This window comes from Lissotriton helveticus, chromosome 10 (assembly GCF_964261635.1).
Source record: "Lissotriton helveticus chromosome 10, aLisHel1.1, whole genome shotgun sequence".
NCBI classification, from domain to species: Eukaryota; Metazoa; Chordata; class Amphibia; order Caudata; family Salamandridae; genus Lissotriton; species Lissotriton helveticus.
The window spans coordinates 291,461,441-291,487,296 of NC_136071.1; the positions used below are offsets into that span (position 1 = coordinate 291,461,441).

Below are 25,856 nucleotides of genomic sequence, written 5' to 3' on the forward strand. Positions count from 1 at the left end.
TAATATAGTGTGTATGCATATGCTCTAGTCACTGCTTCACAAATTGAAGGTTTCAAACAATTTCTCAGTGACAAATTTGCATATTTTCTGAATACCTGTAAAATAGGACATTCTGACACTAACCCTAGGTTGAAGAGTGAATTTGTTCTTCATACATAATATTCAGTAATGAAGACCTGGTTTTCACCACCCTAATACAACCTCTAGGGAATGGTTGCAGTAGTTGGTGTTATGGTCCCTAACGTTGTAAAGTGTTTATTTCTATCCTAGTTGATAACGTACTATTTGTTTACAAACATGCAACGGTCATGAAGAATGCTCTATAAAAGGGATCTTTACGAGCTGCAATTGTCAACAACCTCATGAAACACCTTCACCAATTTAATTGATTAAGAGTAAATATTACTAGGAATACTAAATACTGTAACTGAAATTAAATTGCACCGCGAAACGCTGGTCAAGATGCCTCCCGCAATTGCTTCACTTCCAGTTTAAATTCTGCAATGGTTGGTCACTGTACCTCTGAATTCAGTCAAGCATACTGCACCACAACACATTTGGGATTCCTTCCTTTTCACTACAATTTCAGATTGCTCTACACTTACCTTAAAATTAATCCAAGCCTAACATTTAAAAAACGATTATTTATTGGTTGCGGTACTAATTAATAAAAAACTGAAAACAAGTCTAGAGGGACTCATCCTTAAAGCCATTTGCACATCTAATTCGGTGTTTGAGAAGCAAACACTTTGTTTAAGCAGGGCAAATCCATTTATCCAATCTAGGCAAGTTGATTTTACATTTGACAATAGATTTACTGACTTGGGGTTTCCATCTGAATCGAGAGGGAGGCTTGGGTGTGGGATCGTGAGCAAGGGTAGGGTGGGGGGATCATGAGGGAGGATAGGGTGGGGGGATCGTGAGGGAGGATAGGGTGTGGCCGGGATATGGTGGGGGATCATTAGGGAGGATAGGGTGGGGATCGTGAGGAAGGATAGAGTGGGGGGATCGGGAGGGAGGATAGAGTGGGGGGATCGGGAGGGAGGATAGAGTGGGGGAATCGTGAGGGAGGATAGAGTGGGGGAATCGGGAGGGAGGATAGAGTGGGAATTAGGAGGGAGAATAGGGTAGGTGAGGGGAGGGGATAGGGGTGTGGGATTAGCAGAAGAGATGAGGATGTCATATGGACCTGGAATAGCCTCATGCTGTAAAACTGTTGTTACAGATAGATATATTTTTCCTTTGGCAGCATAATCTTACTCTTGAATCCCATGGTGTACATTGTTAGTGAAGCAGTATTCCTCACCACTGAGTATACCAAATAGAATGTATAATACCGGCTCTTAGCTCTCCCGCACAGTTCTGGTATTAATTTTCCAATAAAACAATGAAGCCGTTTTTTTTTCTTGTTGAATGTGCTGTATGTCTAGTGGGTAAATATTAGTCAACTAAGTTATTACCTTACTGTACAAATTATATTATTTATCTTCAACTGACTGATTCGTTGCTGGCTTGCTTAGTAAATGCAGCTCATGAGAATAGAAGAGTTGGTATGCCTTAATTCTGGGTTTTGTTCTGCCTTTCCAATAGTAATAGTATGGTATTGACATTCATATAAGGCTTATTAGCACAGATAATGCATTGAAGCACACTGCGGACGGGTAGTATGCTAAAGCCTCGATAGAATACTTACGTTAGAAACATCGGCCATGCATATTTAGAGGATGTCATGGAATTTATCGCACAGTTTGTAAGTAGTTTGCCATACGTTTGTCATGATTTCCGTTATATAAAGCTGTGACAAGCATTCCTGCAATCTGTTGTGCAATATATCAACAGGTCTGCTATCTATCTCAAAAGCAGCCAATCAGCTGACAGCACAGGAGATCATGTGGTGGTAATGTGGGCTTCATGCAGGCCGATTTGCAGGGGCCGACTGAGGGCTGCTAGGTGAATGGACTTGTCTCTGTGGGCGCACAAAACAGCTCGGATGCACAGACTGGTGAGGTGGGTGAGAATTACGTTAACGAAGAATTCATGTAACAAGCCATGTAGGCGTATACTTACCATCTCTTGATGGTGGTACCAGTGAAGCACTACATGGAGTCAAACCAAGAGTTAGCGAGTCCCACCCCCTGATGCCATTGCTACATCACTGTAAATACTCCATCGATCAACTGTGAAGTGACAGAGGTCTAAGCTCCAGGAGGCAGCACTATGCCACTGGAAATACCATACAAGTCAACAGGCTTTCTCCAGTTATGCACCGAGAATCAGGAGGAACAGTCCAGTATCCAATAAGGATAGCCTAAACCCTGCCCCAGTTTGGGAAACAACTGAATTTGTACCTCATTGAAGAACACTGCATTGTAGTGCATTAACAACTACTGCTGCTCCCAAATCTCGGTCACCTCTCCAATCATGTGTTGGCTGTATCTTTCCCTTTGACACTGTAAAGCACTCTGCTGCCTATTGGCTAGGTTTGTGATATATATATATATCACATGCATACAACCCAAGTTTGACAAACGCCCAGGTCCTGTGTATTTATGTAATACCTTTTGTCTTGCCTGACCGTCAAGACATGGAGTGGATTTTCTGTCGCAGATTGTGGGTTAGGGAAGTAAGGTGGCAGTTTGAATGCTATTAAAAGACAAAACAAATATATATACCAATATATATATACCAAATTGTAGAACAACTCTTGGATCAGCATGTTGTTCATTAGCCACTGACCTCCAAAGCATGGCCAAAACTAACAATGTCCAACAGCTTTTTTCGAAAGATCATTTCTGCAATGCATCCAATGTTTAGCAATCCTGATCCCTACAACCAGGAATGAGTGAACAAGCCAGATTGTAACCATCTATTGGAAAAGGGAGGAGGATGGTACCAGTGAGGAACCTGCAATGGTTACCAAGGTAAGTAACTTTCTTCTGAAGGATATGTCTGCTTGCAGATTCCTCACAGATTGAACAGATCCAAAGCCAAACCGCTTTGGGCGGTCGGTCTGTAGGAATGTTCAAACAAGGATATCCTGGAGAACCAAGCATGTGAAATAGCTATCCCTTCCCACCTGTATATTCATACAGCAATGCTTAGAGATGCTGTGAAGGGAAGCTCATGTCGCTGCTCGACGATCTTAGCGACAGAAAGACCCTCGGCTAATGCCGAAGTGAAAGATTATGTCCTGGTAGAATGAGCCATCGAACAGCTCCTTTTTTTGTTGCAACGCCATACACAGCATATATTAGTGCACAAGATTATTCATCTGGATAAAGTTCTTTCAAACTGCCTTGCCCTTCTTGATGACCATGTACTCCACAAAGAAATGGTCTTCAATGGTGGATATAGTAACTGACCTCCCTTCTGGGGTCCACCCGGTGTAGCCTCTCTTACTCTTTGGCGAGTTGCGTTGGTGCGGAGGGTAAAACGTCGGAAGGGTAATGGACTGCCTGAGACAGAAAGGGGTTACCACCTTGGGAAGGAAGTCTACTTTAGTCTGTCCAGAAAGAAAACACTTCTCGCTTAAGTAATAGATAGTAGAATTACCATTTTAAGAGACAATCTTAACTGGTAACTGTGTTGAAGCTCAAAAGGAGTATGCATCTAAAAAGTCAACAAAAGATTCAGGTTGCATCGTGCATAACCAATGGGGGGGTTGGAGGGGCCTGGTTGGTCAGTCCCTTCAAAAACCTAAACACAATCAGGGAGCTAAAGAGGGAGGCTGAGAAATGCCAACAAGCCTGTGATGTATACCTTTATAGTACCCACGGCATAACCCTCCTGGGCAAGTGAGTGCGCAAAGTGAAGGACCTCTGATAGGTGGGCTTTCAAGAGATCTACATCATGCTCTGTACACGAGGAGATAAATCTTTTCCAGCTCCTAGAATATGCGGTCTTGGTGGAGGGGTAACAACCAGAAAGGTTCACAACGACCAACTCCAGTGACAGCTGAAAGTAACATGAAGGTGCCCGCTCAATTTCCAGGCATGAAGTGAAGGCTCTGGAGATTACAATGCAGAACCTATCCCTTCAACCAGGAGAAACATAGAGCAGAGGTCACAAGGAGAGGTGCAGTAGAGCTGCCTACCACACCTTGGGGAATCCAGGGCGAAGAGGACACTTGGGCTCGGTCTTGGTAAATCTCTCTCAGAACCCAAGGAATTAAGTGTATGGAAGTATACGTGTAGTGATGTGGAAAACCTAACTTCAACCGAAAACACACCCTCCAAGGCTCACTGCAACAAATACTTGTGGGCACAAAACCTTAGGTAATTGGCATTGTTGCAAATTGGCAAAAGATCCCCTTGAGGCATGCCCCACAGGACAAAGGTATTCTGCACAACATGCGAAGCACCTGTTGTTCAGAGAGCCAGCCAGGTGGTTGGCAACCAACCAGATCCCATGCTGGAGTGCTCACAAGAGAGCGGATGACACCTCATGCCTCCCTGCTTTCGTGAAGTACTACAACTCAGGCTTGTTGTCCGTTAAGGGCTGAAAAGACTAACCACAATAGAAAGGAAGGCTTTGAATGCCAGACGCATTGCTTTTGGTTCGAGGTTTATATGCAGAACCAATTCCTCTGGAGCAGGTTCTGCACATAAACCTTCGATCTCCATTCCTCCAGAGCAGCACCACACTCATAGGTGAATGCCTCTAACCACTGTGGTTGGTCTAAGGTAGAAAGGTATCCCCTAGGGCATCTGCTCTACTACTAACCACCTCGTCCGTTCAGCCACAGTGTTCTGGGAGATCACAATGGAGCCTGCCAGATGTCCACCATGCTAGAAACCTTAAAGTCAGCATGTGTGTGACCAGGAAGATGCTGGAAGCCAGCAGACCTAGCAGCTGAAGCGCCGTCGGGACTGTATTCCAGGCTTCCTCGTGAAGCATCAAAATTATATCCTGAATGTCCCAGGTCCTCTGTGGAGAAGGGAAGGCTCAGAACGATGCTTCCTGTACTGCCCCTAAGAATAGGAGGCAATGAGAGGGCTCTAAGCAAGATTTGGACAGGATTGAAAAGCCCACGTTGAACAGCAATGATGAAGTTGTCTGCAGATAGTGCAATACCATGTGCAACGCACTGGCTTTTGTAGCGAAACATCAAAGTATGGGAACATAGACAATCTTAGTCTCCTGAGATAGGCTGCAATCACTGGCATCACATTTTTTAAGGTTAGAGGTGTCAATAGTAATCCAAAAGGGGAGGACAACAAACTGGTACGTCACATATCTCCTGTATGACTGCAGGATAGGTATGTGGAAATATACGTCCTACAAGCCTAGTAACACCATCCAGTCTCCCACTTCCAGTGCTAAAGAAACCTGAGAAAGTGACCACATCTTGAACGTTTCCTTGTGCAGGAAAATATATAAGAACACAGGTCTAAGATCACACACAGACTGCATCCTTCAGGGTTCAGGAAGTACTGTGCGTAGCACCGCTGTCCTACTACCTGCTCTGGCACCAACTCCACCGCTTTGTTCTGAAACAGGATTGGCATCTCCTGCTGCATGTTCCACAGATGGTCTTACAACTGGAGGGACTGAGGGGAGGGGATATGGGGAGACCACTCTTGGAAGGGTGGGTCATACCTCCTTCCTACAATATGAAGGACACATTGGTCTGATATTCTGGTCTTCGAGGCCTGTGGAAAGATATCCATCCTCCCATGGGCAGCACAATTTCCTTTATGGGGGATGGGGGGAAAAAGGAGCTTTAAAGGGGGTGCGGGAAAAGAGGAGGCGGTGGTGGCTGACTGCTTTGTACTGCGGCCACTGCCTTTGCTCCGGTCTCCGCTTCTTTAGTGTTTCAAAAGCGGTTTTGCTGCTGGGAGTGTTGAAGCTGACAAAAATGTAAACCTTTGGAGAACGTTCAGAACGTTCTAGACTGGCAATAATCTTTGTGGATATTGATATCTAGGAGACAAGACCAATTCTCTTCCTGCCCTGAATCTCTCCAGTCTGGAATCTACATTTTCTACAAAATGTTGTGCCCTATCGAATGTTAAAATCTATGAACGTTAGACATTGTGTACAAAACAGGCACAAAAAAACAAAATCAAGTGCTCTCCGTCAGTCGGGCTGTCTTAAGAGCCACTGATGATCCCATCGCTCTTGCTATATATAGTACTGGTAGTGTTCAGGCAATATTTTCCTGGCGCAGGTCTATCTCATATCTGCCAAAAGGGCAGAAGTCAAGCTTTCCCAAGCAGCCATCACTGGGTCTAAGATGGACTTAAAGGGCAACAATGGATACAGACTTCAAGATGGGAGAAGACTGTGCAGAAAGTTGTGAAACCTCTGGTAGCAGGTTAGCTTTGTCCACTGAGGGCAGGGGGTGTCTGCGGCTTAATGTAGCACAATGTGCAACAAACTTACCTTTAGAGAGGTTGTCCCAAAAGATAACTTCATCTCGGTTTCAGATGATGTGTCTAACCCAGTCACATTTCTTGGGGCTTAAAATCCTGCCTAGCCATTGGAGAGGCAGTAAATTAGCTGCCTCACTATTGCCTCCCTACTGTCATCTGTCTCATGTTTCAATGTAGCAGGTATCTGGATAAGATCAGAGTCTGACCTAAATAGCTCATGCCTTGTATACCAATAATGTTGACCCAAGTCCTCAGCCTGTTTAGGATTGATCAGTTCCTCTGCACCGAAGGCCAAGCCTCTCTCCTGGATCTCTTAAGGGTCTCCGTGGCCTTTGATGGGGTCTGCTGCTTGGGTGGCGAAGGAGCGCATAGTAAAACTGCAGTTTGTGGTGCCATAGCTGGTAGCACCCATTTGGCATCATAGAAAGCGCCATTGGCATCGGGAGAAGATCTGCTGCAGAACGTCTTGGTATTACTCCAGATGGTGCCGGACGCATTATATCAGGAACAGGGAGGACACACAGAACAGGAAAAGGACACATTGGAATGAATCTGTACAGAGCCCCAAGCGGTCCTATTGTGCCTGGAGGTGCTCCAGTGCAGACAGATGAACATTTAAACAGGACATTCAGAAAAAATGCCAGATTGGCACCTGCCATCAGGAACTTAGCATAGGCCTGAAGCAGCATCAGGGAAGACCCCCAAAAATGTGAAGATAGGCTAAGGGTCCATGCGCAGGAACCAGGCAACATTGCCACCAGCACAGTCTATTGAGAGAAGGCATTCCACCAACTTCGTTTCAGAAGACGATTCTTTATGAATTCCCTTTTGAAGAAAATTGTGTTTTGACAACACGTCACAGCACTTCCTCTTCCTTTTGTGTTTGTGATGCTACTCCTTTAAAAATGTGGAAGATGGAGACTTGTACCTAGGACAGGATCAGCTTGGTGGCCAAAAGTTGTCATTGGCATGACCTCCCTTTAATGACCTTGTTGTCCATGCTGTGGCATAGTAACACAACCTAGAGTTGTGCCAGAACTCAAGACACCACAAACTTTGTGAGGGCCTGTGGCTGGAGAAGACATAAGTAATACTGCATGCTGCAACTTAGAAGAGTTGTGAAGCTTGTGGTTGGATTGCTGCAAACTTGGAGCAAAAGCTCAGAATCATACTCCTCAGGGAGTCAAAGAAATACAGCTGAACCTGGCTAACAGGTAGTATGCATGCCTAATCGGGTCCCCAACACCTGCATGGTGGGCTATGATATTAACATACATCTTCTCATTCATAATCAATGCTTAACTTTTCCTCAGGAAAGAACAGACTATTAAAATGGGCCCATCTGGTTACTGACATCACAATAGATCTCAAAAACCACCTATTTATTGTTTATTTATTTATTTATTTGTATAGCACTAGAATCGACTCGCAAGGAGTATCTCTGCGCTTTAGACGGGCGCACATCCAGAATACAACTACAGCCTAAGTCAGCAGGAGAAGAGAGTGGTCTTAAGCAGCTTCCTAAATTGTAGATGGTTAGAGCATTGATGTAAATGTAGGGGGTGCTCATTCCAATAGCGTGGACCGACATACGAAAGGGCTTTTCCCCCCTAGTCTTGCCCTCTTAATGCGGGGAACCTCTAACAAATCTTTAGAACATGAGCAGAGAGACCTAGAAGGACAATAGCGCAAAAATTTCTCTGCCAGATAGGAGGGGCCAAGACTGAAAAGCGCTTTGTGAATAGTATTGCAGATTTGAAATGTTACCCTCTGGTGTACCGGAAACCAATGGAGCTGTGCCAAAAGAGGGCGGGAAGCAGTTCTGGGAGGCATGTTAAGGACTAGTCGTGCTGCCGTGTTCTGGACCACCTGCAGTCTGCTGATCGAGGTCTCGCTAGCAGAGATCAGCAGACCGCTACAGTAGTCCACCCGGCTTAATACAAGTGCCTGAATCAAAGTCTTTCTGGTGGGGTCCAAGAGAAGAGGAAATACTTGATGAAGAAGTCCCAGAGTGTGGAAACATACACCAACTGTCTGAGCAATATGCTCTTTCAGGGTGAGGGCCTGATCCAGGCAAATGCCTAGATTCTTAACAATGGATTTTGGATCAGGAGGGGTGCCAAAATCCGGTGGCCACCACACGAGAGGCCACAGTAAAGGGGCCTCCCCAAAGAGCGAAATCTCTGTTTTTCCTACGTTGCACTGGAGAAAATTACTCTTCACCCAATGTGCAATAGCTCTCATTCCAGAGGAGAAGGCCAACTGTACCGCCAATGTAAATTTGGCAAAAGGGAAAGGCAGCCGAGTATTGTCGGCATATGATATTGGAATAAACCCATGGATCCTCAAGAGGTTTTCCAAGGGAGCAACATAAATATTAAAAAGGATGGGGCTCAAGCATGAGCCCTGAGGTACTCTCTTGGACAGTTCCATGGGTGCAGAGCGATAAGGGGCAAGATTGACAGTCTGCGAGCGTCCGGATAGGAAGCTCGACAACCATTGGAAGGCCGAGCTTCTTAAACCAATCTCCTGCAGTCTTCTGAGAAATATTTGGTGAGAAACTGCGTTGAACGCAGCAGATAGGTCCAACAGCACCAAAATCGTAGAAGGGCCCTTGTCTAGGGTCATCCTGATGTTATCGGTGACTTCTAGCAGGGCTGATTCAGTGCTGTACTTGGGCCTAAAGCTAGACTGGGAGGGATCGAGACAACCAGTATGTTCGACATAGCTTGAGAGATTAGTGTTAATATGTCTCTCCAAAAGTTTACTCAGAAAAGGGAGCAGCGAGATCGGCCGGAGATTGGACAGATCTGTCAACGGGGCCTTGGTGTTTTTCCGAATGGGCATGACTGTGCTGCTTTCCATTCTGACGGGACATGGCCGTCTCTGAGGGAAAGATTAAGGAGATGTCCAATTGAGGGGGAAAGCTGAGAGACCAAAGATGTAACAACTTTGGCTGGAATGGTGTCATGAGGAGACCCAGATTTAATTTTGTGGATCAAAGTGGCAACCTCTACCAAGGTTAACAGGGGGAAACTTTCCAGCATCTGAGAGGTGGCAGGTACAAGTGGATCCATGGCTAAGAGGGGCAGGTCCTGGCATTCTGATAAAACAATTTTTTCATAAGTTCGATCTTCAGTGAGAAATATTTTGCGTCATATTATTGCACAGCGTTTGCGTGGGAACCTCAAGGTTTTCGCAAGCCTTGGGATTAAGAAAAGACTGGAGGATACGATGTAGGGTTTTAGGGGCATTGCCATCCATATCCAATTGGGAGGCAATAAAAGTTCTACGCGCTTCTTTTATATTATTGTGATATCTGGACAAAGTAGTCCGAAACTGAGTCTGATCGTTCTCATCATGGGTTATACGCCAGCGCCTCTCATATTTCCTACATAGTTGCTTTTGAGTACGCAGCGGAGGAGAGAACCAGGCAGCCTGCGGCCGTTTGGAATGGTTGTGGAGGCGTTTCAATGGTGCAAAATAGTCAATTGACTTAGAGAGTGCACTATTGTATTCCGCTAAGGCTTTTAAAATATTATCAGATGCAGTAATCTGTGGTCTTGAAAAAGAGGCTTGAAAGCTCTCTGGGGTAACTTACTGCCATTGTCTGCGAATGTGGTGGATAGCCAGAGTTGGGCCCTTCAGCTCCTTTTGTGCCTGAATAGAGAATTCAATTAGCGTATGATCGGACCAAGTGAGTTGGGAAGGGGGCTCACAATGTACCTTGGGAGAATTGGCAAACATGATGTCCAGTGTGTGGCCCGCTATGTGGGTAGGACCCTCATTGAGCTTAGATAGACCTATGGTTGTTAAATCAGTCATAAGAACCTGTGAGTCAGCGTTGGAAGCGCATTCGCTGTGAATATTAAAATCACCTAATAGCAGAAAATTGCTACTCGCGATTTACATGAGAGGCTATTAAATCCATGAGTAATAAAGGGAAATTAGCCAAAGGTCCTGGGGGACGATATACTAAGGCTCCCTTCCAACTAATTTGGGAGGAGAAGCCTATCCGTTTGAGCATTACAGCACTCATCCAAAGGCGAGACGCTGATACTATCTTTGTGCACAATAGCAAGTCCTCCACCCATTTTAAGTGGCCTGTCCATCTTAATGAATTTGTAGCCTTCAGGTATGACCAATGCAATAGCAGGGACAGAATGTGGTTTCAGCCAGAAATTCCAAATCAGGCTTTACGGAGGATAGAAGATCACAAACCTCAGTAGAATGCTTGGGCAGGGAGCGGATGTTGCATAACAAACTTTTCCATCCTATGTGAGACTGATCTATAACACTACCTATAGATTGAGTAGGGGGGCAGTAGGTTCTGAAATATGGAAGCCTATGTTAGGCAGAGGGAAAGGAGAAGCCTCATCATGCTGCGTCATCTGACCCATATTGCCATCACCAAACAAATTTCCAAAATGCCTGTTGTTGAGAATTGTTATGTAAAACTGGGCATAGATATCTGTTTTTCTCAACACTGAATGGCCCCTTGAAGGACCATTGCTACAAATGTCTTCTCGAAGGTCATAACAGTCTCCTTGCACTTCTTCCTCATACTTCTCAGGACTTTAAAAACGCGGAAATCAGTTTCCCTCAGGTGCATTTTAGTCTCCCATTCCTAAATCCAAGAAATACTTCTGTTGCTAAGAGGTTGTAGGATACCTTGTATTTTAGTTCTGTGTAAAAATAAAAAGGATCACAATCTGGCTTTTCGCCAATACAGATAAGAAATAAGTTACTTATCTCCAACAGTTCTCGGGAGTTAGAATCTTTCACAGATTCACATACTCGAATCATTCCCAGTCATCTAGCTGGAAGTCTTGGGGTACTTCTAGCTTGATGACGAGGAACGATTTAAGCATGTGAATCTCTGAAAGATCAAATGATAGAGGAGCACTAGCAACTTGGATCCACCACAACCAAAAATATTCCTTAGGGTATGAAGAAATACCTGGCTTTTTTTGCCATGTTTTACTACTGTTCTGGAAGCTTTATTGGAAAAATAGAAAGATATGGTCTAGTTAGAATGTACCCAAAAGCATATTATAAGGAACACTATTTAATCTGACTATTAAGTCAAAATTGCCGTATATGCACATTGGCATGTCTGGTGTTCCTGCACTCAGAAGAGCGATTCCAATATATATATATATGAGAGTCCACCTTCACCATTGACATTTTTGATGTGCCACAAAGGCAGAAGTGAAATTAACCTGTTTTACATTCCACAAAATATCAACTTTTTATTCTACAAATTAAAGAGGTTCTGGGTTGGGAGAAGGTCACCAGACATGCAGACATGTGCACGGTTATCAAACCCACACAAACCATGGCCCTATATATGTTTGTAGCTTATTTCAATTTTGAATAAAACACCAGAAAACTGTAACCAAATGTAGACGAGCAGCCAATCCCAACATTGTTGTTCCGCTGCCTAATCTACTCTGCATCAAATCAAAGGATTGGCAGGAGGAGAGTGGTAAGAGGGGAGCTGTGAAAATGGGAACAGCTAGAGTTTCTCTCATCCTCTCTAAAGGGAGGACCACCATAGGGATAGTAAAAGGCCGTTGTCCTCTTCAGATAAGCAGCCGATGTTAACAGTGATGTCAAAAGCATATTTATTAGGCAGGCCTGCAGTGAATCCGGGCAACTTGAGGGAAGCTTAGGGAGCCCGGCTTTGGCCTGTAAAAGAGACAACCTTACTGGAAGGGATTACAATTATCTTTTAATGACACTAGTTAACATAGTTGAAAAAGGCAAATGGTCATTTGGGTTCAAATGTATTCCAGTCATCTGCACATTTATTTTATTTATTTATTTATTTATTTATTCAAAGTTTTATATAGCGCAAACAAGATCCTTACAGATATCAGAGCGCTTCACAATGACAGGGTAGGGGCAGTAGGAATGAACAGAGGTAATGGGAGCAATGTAGTAGTCACTAACATGAATGGATAATAATAACATACATAAAACATATCAATATACTGTCAGGTAAACAAGTAATATAAGACGGCACAAGTCATTGATCCCACTCCAGAGGTGTTCAGGTACCAAGAAAGTAGCGTAGTAGTGTCTCCCTCAAGTAGAGGTATAGTGCCAAAGGACAAGGTGAGCATTGATACAAGGCAATGCAGAGTCTCTGATCCAACACCTATAACGTTTAGGAGATCTTGGCCAGAAGGATGGTTTTCACCTCTTTCTTGAAGAGTGCAGTGGAGGAGATACGCCTGGTTTCAGGAGGGAGCGCATTCCAGATCCTGGGTGCCATACCTGAGAAGGAGCGCTTGTAAGTTTTCTCTTTCCGGAATCTACGGGGTTTCAGGAGTAGATTTTTTGAGCTTCTATTGGATCTCGAACCTCCTGATATAGACAACTTTTGAGCGAGGTAGTTGGGTGCATTGTGGTGCACGGCCGCGTGTGTCATAACTGCAATTTTTAGTTGTATTCTGGCTTCAAATGGCAGCCATTTTAGGGACTTTAAGTCTGGGGAAATATGTGAATGTTTTCTTGAGCCAGTAATGAGTCTTGCGGCAGCGTTCAGGGAGGCTCTTAAGGGTGCTTTTGTGGATAGCGGGAGTCCGCTGAGGGCCACAATTCCGTAGTCTATTCGAGGGATGACTAACGCTTGTACAGCAGTTTGGAAGTCTTCAGCAGGGAGGAAGGGTTTAATTTTCCTCAGTGTGTTGATATGGAAATTAGCTGCTTTTGTGGCTTTGCTGACGTGCTGCTGCATGTTGAGCTTGGCGTCCAGTGTAATGCCTAGGGATTTCGCTGAGTCCACGATGGTGGGTTGGACATTGAGTGCTGTTAGGTTGTTGAGCCATGTTTGGGTGGTTGAAATTTTCGCCGGGGGTGAGATGAGAAGGAACTCAGTTTTCAGAGCATTTAGTTTGAGGTGATTATCGGCTAGCCAAGATTGAGTGTTAATAAGCGTGGAATTCAGATGTTTGATATCTTCCGGGGATTGAAGCTTTAGGTACAGTTGTGTGTCGTCGGACATATGGAATTGGACATTAGAAGCTTGGAGCAAGGTGGCGAGCGGTTCCATGACGAGGTTGAACAATGTGGGGGAGAGGGAGGATCCTTGTGGAACACCTAGATCTGCAGGCACAGGTGAAGATAGCACATTGTCGATCTTGAACTTCTGAGACCGGTTGTGAAGGAAGGACGAAAACCATTTGAGAACCGTTCCCGATATACCCATTCTAGTGCTTAGCAGCTCCAGCAAGTTCTCATGTTTGACCGTGTCAAATGCTGACGAGAGGTCAAGAAGGATGAGGAGGCAGGACTCATTGCGATCAAGAATTTGGAGGGCGTCATCAATTATGTGTGTCATAGCTGTTTCCGTGCTATGTTTCGCTCGGAAGCCTGATTGCTGAGAGTTGAGGAGGTCAAATTGGTCAATGTGTCTTGTTAGTTGGAGTTGGACACATTTCTCCAGCAGTTTGGCCAGGGTGGGGATATTGGTGATGGGCCGGTAATTGTTTAGGTCAGACGGATCAGCTGTAGGTTTCTTGAGTATAGGCGCGACTTGCCCCACCTTGAGGGAGTCTGGAATGAGGCCTTGTTGCAGGGAGCAGTTGATGATTTTGGTCCAGAGAGGGAGGAGCAAGGGGATGAAGTCTTTTACAGTATTAGCAGGTAGAGGGTCTGTGAGGTGATTAGAGGGCTTCGAGGTGCAGAGCAGATTGTGTATTGTTTCTTCCGAGTAGGTATCGAAGTACAGCCAAGATGCCATGTTTTTAGGTTGAGTGTTAACCATTCTGGTGTGGTTGGGGAATCGGCTTACATCTATGATGAGGTCATTTCTTATGTTGTCAGTCTTGAGCTTAAAGAAAGCAGAGAAGTCTTCACAGTGTGGGGTGTCGCTTGTTGTGCTATTTGATTGTAAAGGTTGTGCCTTTGTTTGGGTCTTGATTAGTTCGAACAGTTTTCTTGGCCTGTTTTTTGCTTGGTCCAACTGGCGGCTGAAGAAGTCCAACTTTGTGCGCTTTATTTTCCTGAAGTAGGCATTTCTCTTGTTTTTAAGCCTTTTGAGGTGCAGTGCTGAAGGGTCCGCTCTCCAGGTGCGCTCTGCCATTCGCATCGAACGCCTGTCGTCATTGAGTCGGTCGTCATACCAGGGGTTAGAAGTTTTGGTGGAGACTCTCTTCAGTTGCAGTGGGGCGACTTCATTGACTAATGTATTCATAGATTCAAGGTAGTGGTCAGTCAGTGATTGAACATCCGAGGCACCTGAAGGGGGAAGGAGGAGATTGCCGATGTGGGGAGGCAGAGTAGAGGGGTTGAGATTCTTCATGTCCCTTTTCCATGTTTTGGATTTGATTGATCGAGCCGGGTTAGGTTTAACTTTTTCATTGATAAAGAAGGTGATAATGTGGTGATCTGACCAGTCGCAGGGTAGAATCGTCTCCAGTTGTGTAGAATTCTCTTTGGCAATGATGAGATCAAGTATCGAGCCTTTGTCGTGTGTTGGTCTATCGCAAATTTGGGTGAGGTCAAGCGCATTAAGGAAAGTTTTGAGACTATTCACCACTGTGTCTTTCTGATCGTTCCAGTGGAGATTGAAGTCACCCAGGTAGACTTGGGTGGTCTGCCGACCGGCATTGGAAGTGATCATGTCCATGAGTTGTTGGGTGAATATGAGATTGTCACCAGGCGGGTGATAGATGAGATGTAAAGCACAAACTTGTTTGCCCTCGCTGCTGATGTCAAGGCAGAGGAGTTCACAGGAGGAGAGGGAGGGGGAGGTGACTTTAGTAACGGATAGGTTGCTTCTAAAAATGCATGCAATTCCCCCACCCGTCTTGTCTGAAGACCTGTCTAGCCTAATGATGTGATAGTTGGGGGGGACTAGTATGTCCATAATCGGGGTAGAGGCTTCAGTGAGCCAAGTTTCTGTTAGAATGGCCAGGTCCAGATCCCTAGCTGAGACGAGATCAGCGATGTCGGAGGAGTGTCTCTGGGCCGATCTGCAGTTGAGTAGAATGCATTTGAGTTTGGGAGAGAGAAGGGTGGTCGAGCTTTCTAGAGTGAGTGGAACTTTTCTGAGGTTGTTAGGGACGGAACCTCTGTTGTTGAGTTTTGGGAGCCTCAGAGGGTTTGTAAGAATTGTGGGTATGGGGATGTGCGTGCTGGATATGTGTTTTACCGGACCTGGGCCATAAGAGCGTAGGAGAGAGCATAGGTCGCAGTCCGACAGTGAGTTGAGGACACGGCGGGGGGAGTTGTTGCGAACGGGGATAGTCGGCCAGCGCGGATGTCGTCGGAGGCGAGGGTATGTAGGGAGGGTGCGTCGTTTGTAAGGTAGGGGGTGGTGGGAGGTAGACTGGGCTGTGAGGAGAAAAGGTATTTGATTGCGTGGACATCTTTTTTGATTTGTAGAATATCCTCTTTGACTTGTTGGAGGGTGAATAAAGTCAGGTCAGGAGGTGCATTGGGGATGGGGTTGGTGGTGAGAGCCAATGGTGAATGGTTGAGTAGTGAGCTGGAGAGCGGGCAGGGTATCGTGGGGGGGGATATACTAGCGTTGTTGGAAGGTTCTGTTGTGCTAAAGAGTGGGATGGCATTCAAAGTGTCGGCGTGTTTGTGGGCGAGGTGTGTGGGTGAAGTAGGCGGTGGGTGGGAGGCAAAGGTAGTGACGTTAGTGGGAGACGGTGCCGGTGAGTAGAAGAGCGAGTGAAGGCTGAGGATAGTGGGGGAGACAAGAGGGTAGTGAAGGCTGAGAATAGGAGGTGGGAGAGAGGGGGATGCTAAGGTAGGGGAGGTGGTATGTTCTGTATCTTTTGTTGGGAGAGTGAGAGTGTCGTGGGTGGGAGTGGGGAGGGAGCTGGGGAGGGAGAGGTGTCGGCCGTGGGGGGGATGGGAGGGGGGGTTGGATAAACACCGAATGGTGGTGTGTACAGATGGTGGCGTGTTGTGGGTGAGAGTTGTTGTGTCAGGTGTGAGAGACTCGTGGGTGGGAGTGGGGAGGGAGAGGGGTCTGCCGTGGGGGGGATGGTAAGGGGTGGTGGTGTGTTCAGATGGTGGCTTGTTGTGGGTGGGAGTTGTTATGTCAGGGGGGAGAGGGATGGAGGGGGTATGAGTAGGGACAAGAGGGGTCATGTTCGAGGGATGGCTAGTATATGAGGTGGAGAGATTTGTGACTGTCCTTGGGGAGTGTGGGGTGTTAACAGCAGGTGGGCCATTTACTGGGGTGCTGGGGGTAGAGGTGTCGTAGGTGGGGGCTGCGAAGTCAGGGGTGATAGTGCTGGTGGAGTTCTGGGTGGGGGTCCGCAGCTTGGAAAGGTGCTCTTTGAACTTGGGGAACAGGTTGTCTAGTAGTTCCAGGTTCTTGTCCGTGGATTGAATTAGGACAATCCCGTTATTGTAGATAGTAATGGTAGTCCTGCCAGGGAAGAGGTGGGAAGGTGTGATAGAGAGAGTTAGGCCATGAGTTGTTTTCCTGGTGGTGGAGACGGTGAGTAGGGAGAGGAACACTTTTCTCCATTGGGCTCTGCGTGAGGTGTGGAAGATGATATCAGTATTCAGGGCTCCATTGCCCGGTGAGAAGTAGGTGTCGGTAAAGGGTGTTTCATGGTGCGACCTCAAGAAGTTATGTTTAAAACGTTTAGTGGCTTTTTTGGTGAGAGCGGAAGGGTAGTTAATTCTAAAAGTGTGCTTGCCGTTGAGCTCCATTTTAGAGAGGCTGTTCTAGAGAGGTGCAGCTTACCTAATGCATCCTATATGCGAGGTAGCAGTCAGTTTACACCATGTACAAGATATGAGAGGTAGAACCGGTTAGGTGGAAACCAATTTATACATCAGAATGTACGAGGTAACAGCAGTGTAGTCTAGGTGCAGAAAGTGGCTGGGTGCAGCTTACATGACTAAGTGAAGTGAATGAGGTAGAGATAATCAGTGCAATATCGTGAAGTAGTTTACATCGAAGAACCAACAAATAAATGAGGTAGCAGCTTACCACATCTATAGTATAAAAATAGGGCTAAACTACTAATGATTTACTGGATCCAGTATATGTGCAAACAAATTACTGCAATAGCAAATATGACACTCGAATATGAGGTAGTAATCAGTGCACTGTCGGTGGGTGAAAGAGAAGATGGGTGTATAATACCTAAGATGTAGGATACCAATAGTAATAAAATACTGCAGTAAAAGGCAGATACCTAAGCGAATCAGCCATCTAAAGATACTAAAAAAAATGGACTTTTACCACTTTTGTTGCCAAGCGGCCTCAACACTACACCCAAGTGTAATACATTTACTGCTACTTCTAAGAGAAACAAACTACGCTATTAAAATATTTCCCAAAAATGTCGGGAAGATCAATCGGTTCACCCGCTGGATGATGTAGTGGTGGCAACAGAATGAATGAATAAATGAAGTGACATTTGTAAAGTGCTCTCATACCCTGAGGGTTCTTGGCGCGGCACTCCGAAGAGAGAAGAGAGGGAAGAAGCAAATAAATGGGAGGGTTAATACTGAAAGAGCAGGTCTTTAAGGCCTTTCTGAATAGCAGTAAATGTTACTATACACGAAAAAGCGGAGTATGCCAGAAGAAACAGTGTAGTTGAACCTTCCTGAGACCATGACACAGATGGTACAGAGCACAAGAGACATGTCTAATAAAGGACACATGCTAACCTGCTAATAGCACTTCAGTCTTTAAACTGGAATGGACTTTAATCATCAAAAAGATCATTGTAGCATGCAACTAGTTCAGCAGCAGCTGCTCTTTGTAAATCTAGTGTCATATTTTCAGGAAGCATGAGGGGCCTGTGCAGGCTTATTTTAGAGAAGAACGGAATACTTACTGGTTTCCATGTCACTGAGTGCGGCCCTTAATCTCTTTTGTAAACTCTCTTCAGATTCGGTTTTCCGGTCTCTTAATCGTCTTTCCTTTGCACAAGAAATGAAAAAGCACATTTAATAAAGATCCAGTTCATTACGAGGATAATTAAATCAAGTAACCATTAATCAAACTGGCAATGCTCAACAATCGTTACAAGAAATAGAACGAGAAGCTAATACAGTTGTAACATGCATTGGCAAAGCCAGTAGGTCTCGTATTGGCAAAGCGAATAGGTCTTGCATATACAAGACCAGTCCGGCTGCTGTTCAGCATGGCTAAAAGTTAGTGGCGTGGACTGTCTTAGAGTGGAGGAGGGGGGTAGTAGAGTGTTGTAGGCTGGATTTGCTGGAGTAGAGTGTTGTAGTGTGGAGTGGGGGGGGGGGGAAGTATATTGCCATGGAGCTGCTACGGATTGGGGTGGGGCGAACTGGATTAGTGTGGGGTGGATGGATTTTGGTGGATTGGATTGGTGTGCGGTGCAGTGGGTTGGGGTAGATATAATTTGGCTGGATTGGGGTGGATTGTACTGTGTGGGGCGGACTGGATTGAAGTGCAGTGGGGTGGTTTGGTTTGGGATGAGGTGGATTGGATTGGGGTGAGGTGGATTGGATTGGGGTGAGGTGGATTGTATTGGGGTGAGGTGGATTGGATTGGGGTGAGGTGGATTGTATTGGGGTGAGGTGGATTGTATTGGGGTGAGGTGGATTGGATTGGGGTGAGGTGGATTGGATTGGGGTGAGGTGGATTGGATTGGGGTGAGGTGGATTGAATTGAGTGGAGCTGAGTGGGGTGGGATGGACTTGATTAGTGTGGATTGGATTTAGGTGGACTGGAGTTGGGTGGGGTACAGTGGAGTGGGTTGGAGGGAATTGAGGTAGTGGGGCAGACTGTAGTGGAGCGGATTGGACTGTCGTAGATTGGGGTGGATTGGATTGGGGTAGAATGAGTTAGATTGAATTGAGTAGGCTGGATTGGAGTGGGTAGATTGAAGAGGGGTGGATTAAATTGGTTTGGAGTGGGTGGACCGAGGTGGAACAGAGTGGGGTGGAACAGAGTGGGGTGGGGTAGATTTAAGAGGAGTAGATTGATTTAAGTGGGATGGATTGGATTGTAGTGAGGAGGATTGGATTGAGTGGGGTGAATTGGACTGAGGTGAATTGGGGCGGGGCAAACTAGATTGGATTTCTGTCGGGTGTATTGGAGTGGGGTAGATTGGATTCAGCTATGTGGGGTATTGGTATGGAGTGGGCTGGATTGGAGTGCAGTGGGGTGGATTGCATTGGAGTGCGGTGGATTGGAGTAAGGCAGATGGTTTTGTATTGGAGAGGGGCACATTGTTTTGGATTGGGGCACATGGTTTTGGATTGGAGTTGGGAAAACTGTAGAGGGGCAGATTGTTTTGCATTGGAGTGAGGCAGATTGTTTTGGATCGGGGCAGATTGTTTTGATTGGAATGGGGGATTGTTTTGGATTGATGCAATTGTTTTGGATTGGAGTGGGGAAAACTGGAGAGGGGCAGATTGTTTTGCATTGGAGGAGGCAGATTGTTTTGGATCGGGACAAACTGAAGAGGAACAGATTGGTTTGGATTGAAACGGGGAGGTTGTTTTGGATTGGAGTGAGGGGATTGTTTTGGATTGGAGTGGGGCAAACTGGAGAGGGCAGATTGTTTTGGATTGGAGCGGGGCAGATTGTTTTAGACTGGAGCGGGGCAGATTGTTTTAGACTGGAGCAGGGCAGATCGTTTTAGACTGGAGCAGGGCAGATTGTTCTGGATAGGAGTGGGGCAGATTCTTTTGGATTGGAGTGGGCCGAATTGGAGTGGGGCAGATTGGAGTGGGTAAGATTGTTTTGGATTGGAGTGGTGTGAATTGGAGTGGGGTTAATTGGGAGGGTTGGAGTGTGGTGGATTAGATTGGGGTGAGTGGTCTGGATTGGATGGGGTGGATTGGGGTGTATTGCACGATTATGTTTTAAAGCATCGTTTCAGAAATGACACATAAGAAACAATAATCGCTTAGCAATAACAATCCTCATCTTTTGAGAACGCCCATTTAAAAAACAGAAAAAATGAGTGCAAAGTGAGATAAGAAAACTTGGCAAATTAAAAGAAAGTGAACTAGAATATTTTTTTTCCGCAATTTTCTATGTCCTGCTGAGTATGTTTTTCCCAGTCACACGCATTCTGTTTGCATGGCACTAAAAGTTTAAAAGAACAAAATAGTACCACAATCACACGGGGAGCAGCGAACAACACTGATTAATTTGAATCAATTAGTGCTTGGTCCATGCTCCACAGAGAGACACAGAAATGCTGTTTGACCAGCCTTAACGAATTAGGAGGCTGTAAAGAAGTGCCACACAAGCCAACGAATGGTAAGCAATGGATGGACTACAAATCCTTTTTTGTTAACAGCAGCAACTCGCAAGTTAGAGTAGCGCATTTTATCGCAGGCTTGACCCTAAAGAGGATAAAATTCCCCATGTGAAAAAGTTGTTCTTCTGTGTCCCCTTAATCTTTGGGGAGTGGCGCCATGCAACGATGGAGGGATGGGAAACTGTTTATGTAAATATTTCTGTTTTATACGACTGGTACATCGCACGAGTGCATGAAACTACGGTAGGCCCTTCCTTCTTCTGTGGATGTGTGCACCTTCACCAGTTCGCTTCCTTAAAAAGGGAGCCAATCTGCGTATATGTTTTGATTGAAGGCAATGGTTGAGGGCTTAGTGCAAGGCCTACAGACTATAAGTAATGTAGATGCCATAATTCAGGGTGAAAGCAGACCCTGGACTTGAAAGACAAAGCTTTTGACAGAAGGAAAAAACAATGTGAAGGCGCCGATCGTATTCTGACTGTATGGAGGTGCAGCAGTCAAACTCATGCTAGAGATGCTGCTCATAGCCAGCCATTAATATTGTGAAAACCGCAGACGGGTACATCTTTTTGCCACTGGACTCAAAATTTTCCCTCAGTCTATATGCCATAACAAAGCCATCCCTTTCAATGAATGTGCAATAACCATAACAGGCTGAGCTGTGAATGGGGTGCAAGTGTGTGTACCGTGTATGAAATGTATGGATCCTCATGAAGTCCGTTTTCTCCTTTTTTTCCCTACATGTATAGGTCTGGATCACGTACAGGTGATACGAGGTGCTCCTGCCCTGAAGAAATTGACAGGAAATATGTAATGGTAATAAAACATGTCGGCCATTCTACTTTATGTGGTCTAAACATGGCATTGTGTTTTTAACCCAGAGTGTGGGCATTTGATCATAAAGATTAATGCTTATTGCCTTGCAACTAATTTTTAACTTTTTTGGAGAAAAACCCAGGAGCCTTGGTTGTAATGCTGGTTCAACGAATAGCCTCATGATCACCTGTACAGGTGTTGGTGACAGGGTACCCTCAACTATGGACTCAGCAGCACAATGGTTTGGGGATTGATAAAGAGAAGCTTTGATGATTCCAGACAGTCCTACTAGACCTGAAGATGGCAGCAAGATAGAGTGCGATGGCAGGAGGGACTGGCCTGCAACTAGAGTTGCTCCGAAACAACTTCCTGGAGATGGGAAAATTCAGTCGAAAGGAATTCTGAAGTAAAGAAGTCATAAGGAGGTAGAGCACCATTAACAATGGGACTACCAATATCATGGATTACACTGAGGACACTGTTGCAAGCCGCATGCTGGTCTTGCGATAAGATCACGAGCTAGTGAGGAGGGTAAAATCTTGTGCAACTGGGTTCCGTGCTACTATAGTTTCGAAGCCCCCTTTCAAACCTACAACTGGTGGATGACTAGAAGAGCATACATTTGCACAAATGCCTTTTGCCATCTATATTTATTTATGCAATTTTTGTGTTTAATGAAAGAGTGAAAAAGAAACATAGAATGCAGAAAAACAGATCTCTTAGTTCGATTACAAGACTATTGAATACCTACACCATGGCCTTTCCCTTTCTCAGCAACCCACTTTACTAAGTGGATGGGAGCTCCATCACAATGGAGAAGGAGGAGAAGGTATGGATGTATAGATCTTCTGTTAGACTGTAAATGCAACAGCTGATGCCTGCAGGAAAGTTTCCACTTTACTCCATAGTGGTTTTATTTCGTCCATGCACATCAGAAGCTTTTCAACACAGAGACAAAGATGTGACATGTTCCTTCTTTCCAGATCTTCAGAAATACAACAGTACAAAAAGATAAATGTGATAGTCTAGGCTTTATCATCATTGCACCCATTGGAACCAAAATATACCCTTGCTGCTTACTTCTAGGAGTAATTTTGAGCAAATCTAAATCTGTACTTTGGCATACAGACATACTACACATTTGCCATTCTGGGTGCCCTTCCTCACAGTTTCTTGGAAGTCTCAACTTTTCCCAGCTTCCATTCTATAAATCAGAGATTAAAATGGCGCAAACTTCCTTCTATGAAGGGAAAATCAGTGCTGCAGCCAACGCGCCTAGGGAAATCTTTAGGATAGCCAAATCCCTTATTTCACCTCCAGCTGAGCGTCCTACTGCTGAAGGGGCACAAGACCGCTGTAATGAGCTAGCTGCCTTTTTTTCCAGGAAAATCTCGACCATATACTCCTCATTTAGTTATCCCACGGTCAACACCCCCTCCGTCCCTTCTAAGCCAGCTGACTCTCCGGCTCTCTGCAAGCTGGATACAATTCCGCTTCTTGATGCCGGCAGCCTGGATGGATTAATCTCCAAAGTTTCTTCCGGCTCTCCTAATGACCCGGCACCCCCCCGGATCCTTGTCAAGGCACTGGACGTTATTCGTCCTGTTATCCTGGAAGCTTTAAACACCTCTATTGTGTCCAGGTCGGTCCTGCTTGCTTGGAAGTGTGCCATGGTGAGGGCGCTTCTCAAGAAACCCTCCTTGGACCAAAACAACTTGTCCAACTACCGTCCCATTTCGTTGCTTCCCTGGCTGAGTAAACTGCTGGAGCGGCACGCCAACAATATCTTAACAGACTATTTGGAGTCCAACTATCTGTTGCGTGCCTCCCAGACAGGTTTTCACCCTCAACATGGCACAGAAACCGCCATGTTGGCGGTCACAGAGGAAGCAAGAATGACTTTGGATCGGGGAGGAAAGGTGGCCATTATCTTGTTAGACCTTAGCGCCGCGTTCGACACGGTGAACCATGCCACGCTAGTACACCGACTGGCGGGCATGGGCGTGTCGGGCGCGGCTCTGGACTGGCTCACCTCCTTTCTGAGTGAGCGCTTTTTCCGGGTCTTCGAGGGTGAGATAGTCTCTCCTAAACATCCTCTCAGGTGTGGGGTCCCTCAGGGCTCCTCCCTGAGCCCGACCCTCTTTAACGCCTACATGGAGCCTCTGGACAGGATAGTCCATCCCTTTGGTGTGCGTATAGTCACCTACGCGGATGATACGCAGCTGGTGGTCTCGTTAGACCACGCTGATGGATCATCCAACACCTTAGGCCCCTGTCTAGAGGCTGTTGCCAGTTGGATGCAAGCCTCCTGTCTCAAGCTTAACGGGGAGAAGACAGACATCATTCTCCTCGGAAATCCCTCCCCTTCTGCTCTTGCACCCGTCTGGCCACCATGCCTTGGCGCTCCTCCTGTCCCCAAGTCCCAGATAAAGAGCCTCGGGATCTGGCTTGACACCGCCCTTGATTTCTCGGTCCAGGCTACTAAGACTGCGGCCACTTGCTTCGGACTCATGAGGATGCTCCGGCGGGTGCTCCCTTTGCTCCCTTTCCAGGCGAGGAGGATCAAGGTCCAGGCCCTGATTCTCTCCCGCCTGGATTATGGGAACGCTCTCTACCTGGGAGCACCGGCTTCGGTTCTTCAGAGGCTCCAGGTCACACAAAACAGTGCGGCCCGCCTACTGTTCAATCTGTCCCGTCGGCAGTCGGCGAGGAAGGCTCTGAGGGACCTCCATTGGCTCCCAATGACTGCCAGAGTGCAGTTTAAAGCTCTGTGCATTATGCACAAATCCTTTCATCGTGTAGGCCCAGCGATTCTGCACCCTCTGGTCACGCCTTATGTCCCTACACGCCCCCTTCGGTCTGGTACTCTGCAGTTGGCCACCTCCTCTAAAATTAATAAAGCCCGTTGGGGTGGCCGTTCTTTTTCCCACTCGGCGACCAGACTTTGGAACGCCCTCCCCTTTGCCATCCGAGCAAATAGCAACCTCCTCTCGTTCAGAAAGGCCTTGAAAAAGCATTTGTTTGCTAAATCCTGCTGATCTGCCCTGAGCCTGCGCTAAACCATTTTATCTTCAAGCGCTGCGAGGCCTCAGGGCAGTTATGCGCTATACAAATGCAATTTTTCATTTCATTTCATTCCATCGCAATCCTTGCAGCCTGTCATAGCCTCCTAGGTGGGTGGATCATAGTAACAAGTGACAAGGTCTCCCCATATATAGAACCCTGGACACCTCATTTAAAGTGATATTTTTTAGTGTAAAAATAGCATATTTCCCGTTTCTGCACTCACACTAACTTTCCAATCATTTACACCTTGTCTGCAAGGGTGATTTGTCAGCATTCATGTAGTAAAGCTGAAAAGGTCATCCATTTAGCAGGGATGTTTTATTTATCTCCTCTGTGTTCTCAGACATTTCTTTTTGTATATATATATATATATATATATATATATATATATATATATATACATACTTTAGGACGTTTCCAGGGTACTGGAGTTACCAAGGCCCACCCTTGGGCACAGGAGGAGATGGGGGCGGTGACAGAGTTATTTACTCTGCGTTGGGCAAGCTTGGATTTCCCGCCTTGCCCCCGCCGAGTGGAGTCCTGTCCCAGGTGGTTGATGTGGTCTGGGGACCCAGGGGGGCATCGGAGTTCAAGCAGCATGTAGGGGAATTGGCCAGATGACATTGTGGCGCCATTTTCCGCATTTACAACTATTTACCCCCGCAGTTTACCTACCTGGACTCACACAGCATTCTGGGATCTGTAGTTCACATGCACTCAGTGCGCTGCAGAAGGTGAGATAGGACATTGTCCTTGGGGGCGGAGCGGACCGGAACCAATTGTTTCAGGGCTAGTATTTAAATGCACGATGACATCTGCAACTCTTAAAGACTCTGGGCGCTGAGGAAGGCATACTTACATGTCGAAATGCATTCGCCTTATTGACACTGTTGCGGAATAAAGAAGCCTCTCTGCACACCCCTGTTGTGGCCTCTGCTTACTTTTCGGAGGAGGTTTTGGTGATATATATATATATATTCAAATGCCCTGAATTGGTGGTGTTCCCTGAAGGAACCCAGGTCATTTTGGCAGCTCATTTTACTGGATATGTATAATTTGTTTAAATTCGAATGTATTAAATATGCCAATTAATATAAAAGAAGTAAGCAAAGGCATGTCATATACTATTTGTCCAGTCAATGAGAACTAGGATGCATATCTAACGAGGAGCAAACGAGTAAACAACATAAGGCCACCTAAACAAGAGCCAGTACAACAGGGCAATTGAACATTGGCACCTCCATGGACATGAGCATGCAGAAACCGCGAGCAAAAAGGGCACAACTAAATAGCGAGGAGAAATTGACTTGAAACACTGCATTAAACAAAACAACTCACGCAGAATCAGTCAAACAAA

The 25,856-nt window shown here is 45.9% G+C and overlaps 1 protein-coding gene across 5 annotated transcripts in view; it reads right to left on the bottom strand.

Annotated features, from left to right (window-relative positions):
- GUK1 (guanylate kinase 1) overlaps positions 1-25,856 on the bottom strand; it is a 177,865-nt gene that overhangs the window by 12,594 nt on the left and 139,415 nt on the right. For all 5 annotated transcript variants that reach the window (XM_078665321.1, XM_078665323.1, XM_078665325.1 and 2 more), the window contains exon 6: positions 18,203-18,287. In XM_078665321.1, the coding sequence (XP_078521447.1) occupies positions 18,203-18,287 (85 nt within the window). The remainder of the gene's footprint in view (positions 1-18,202; positions 18,288-25,856) is intronic.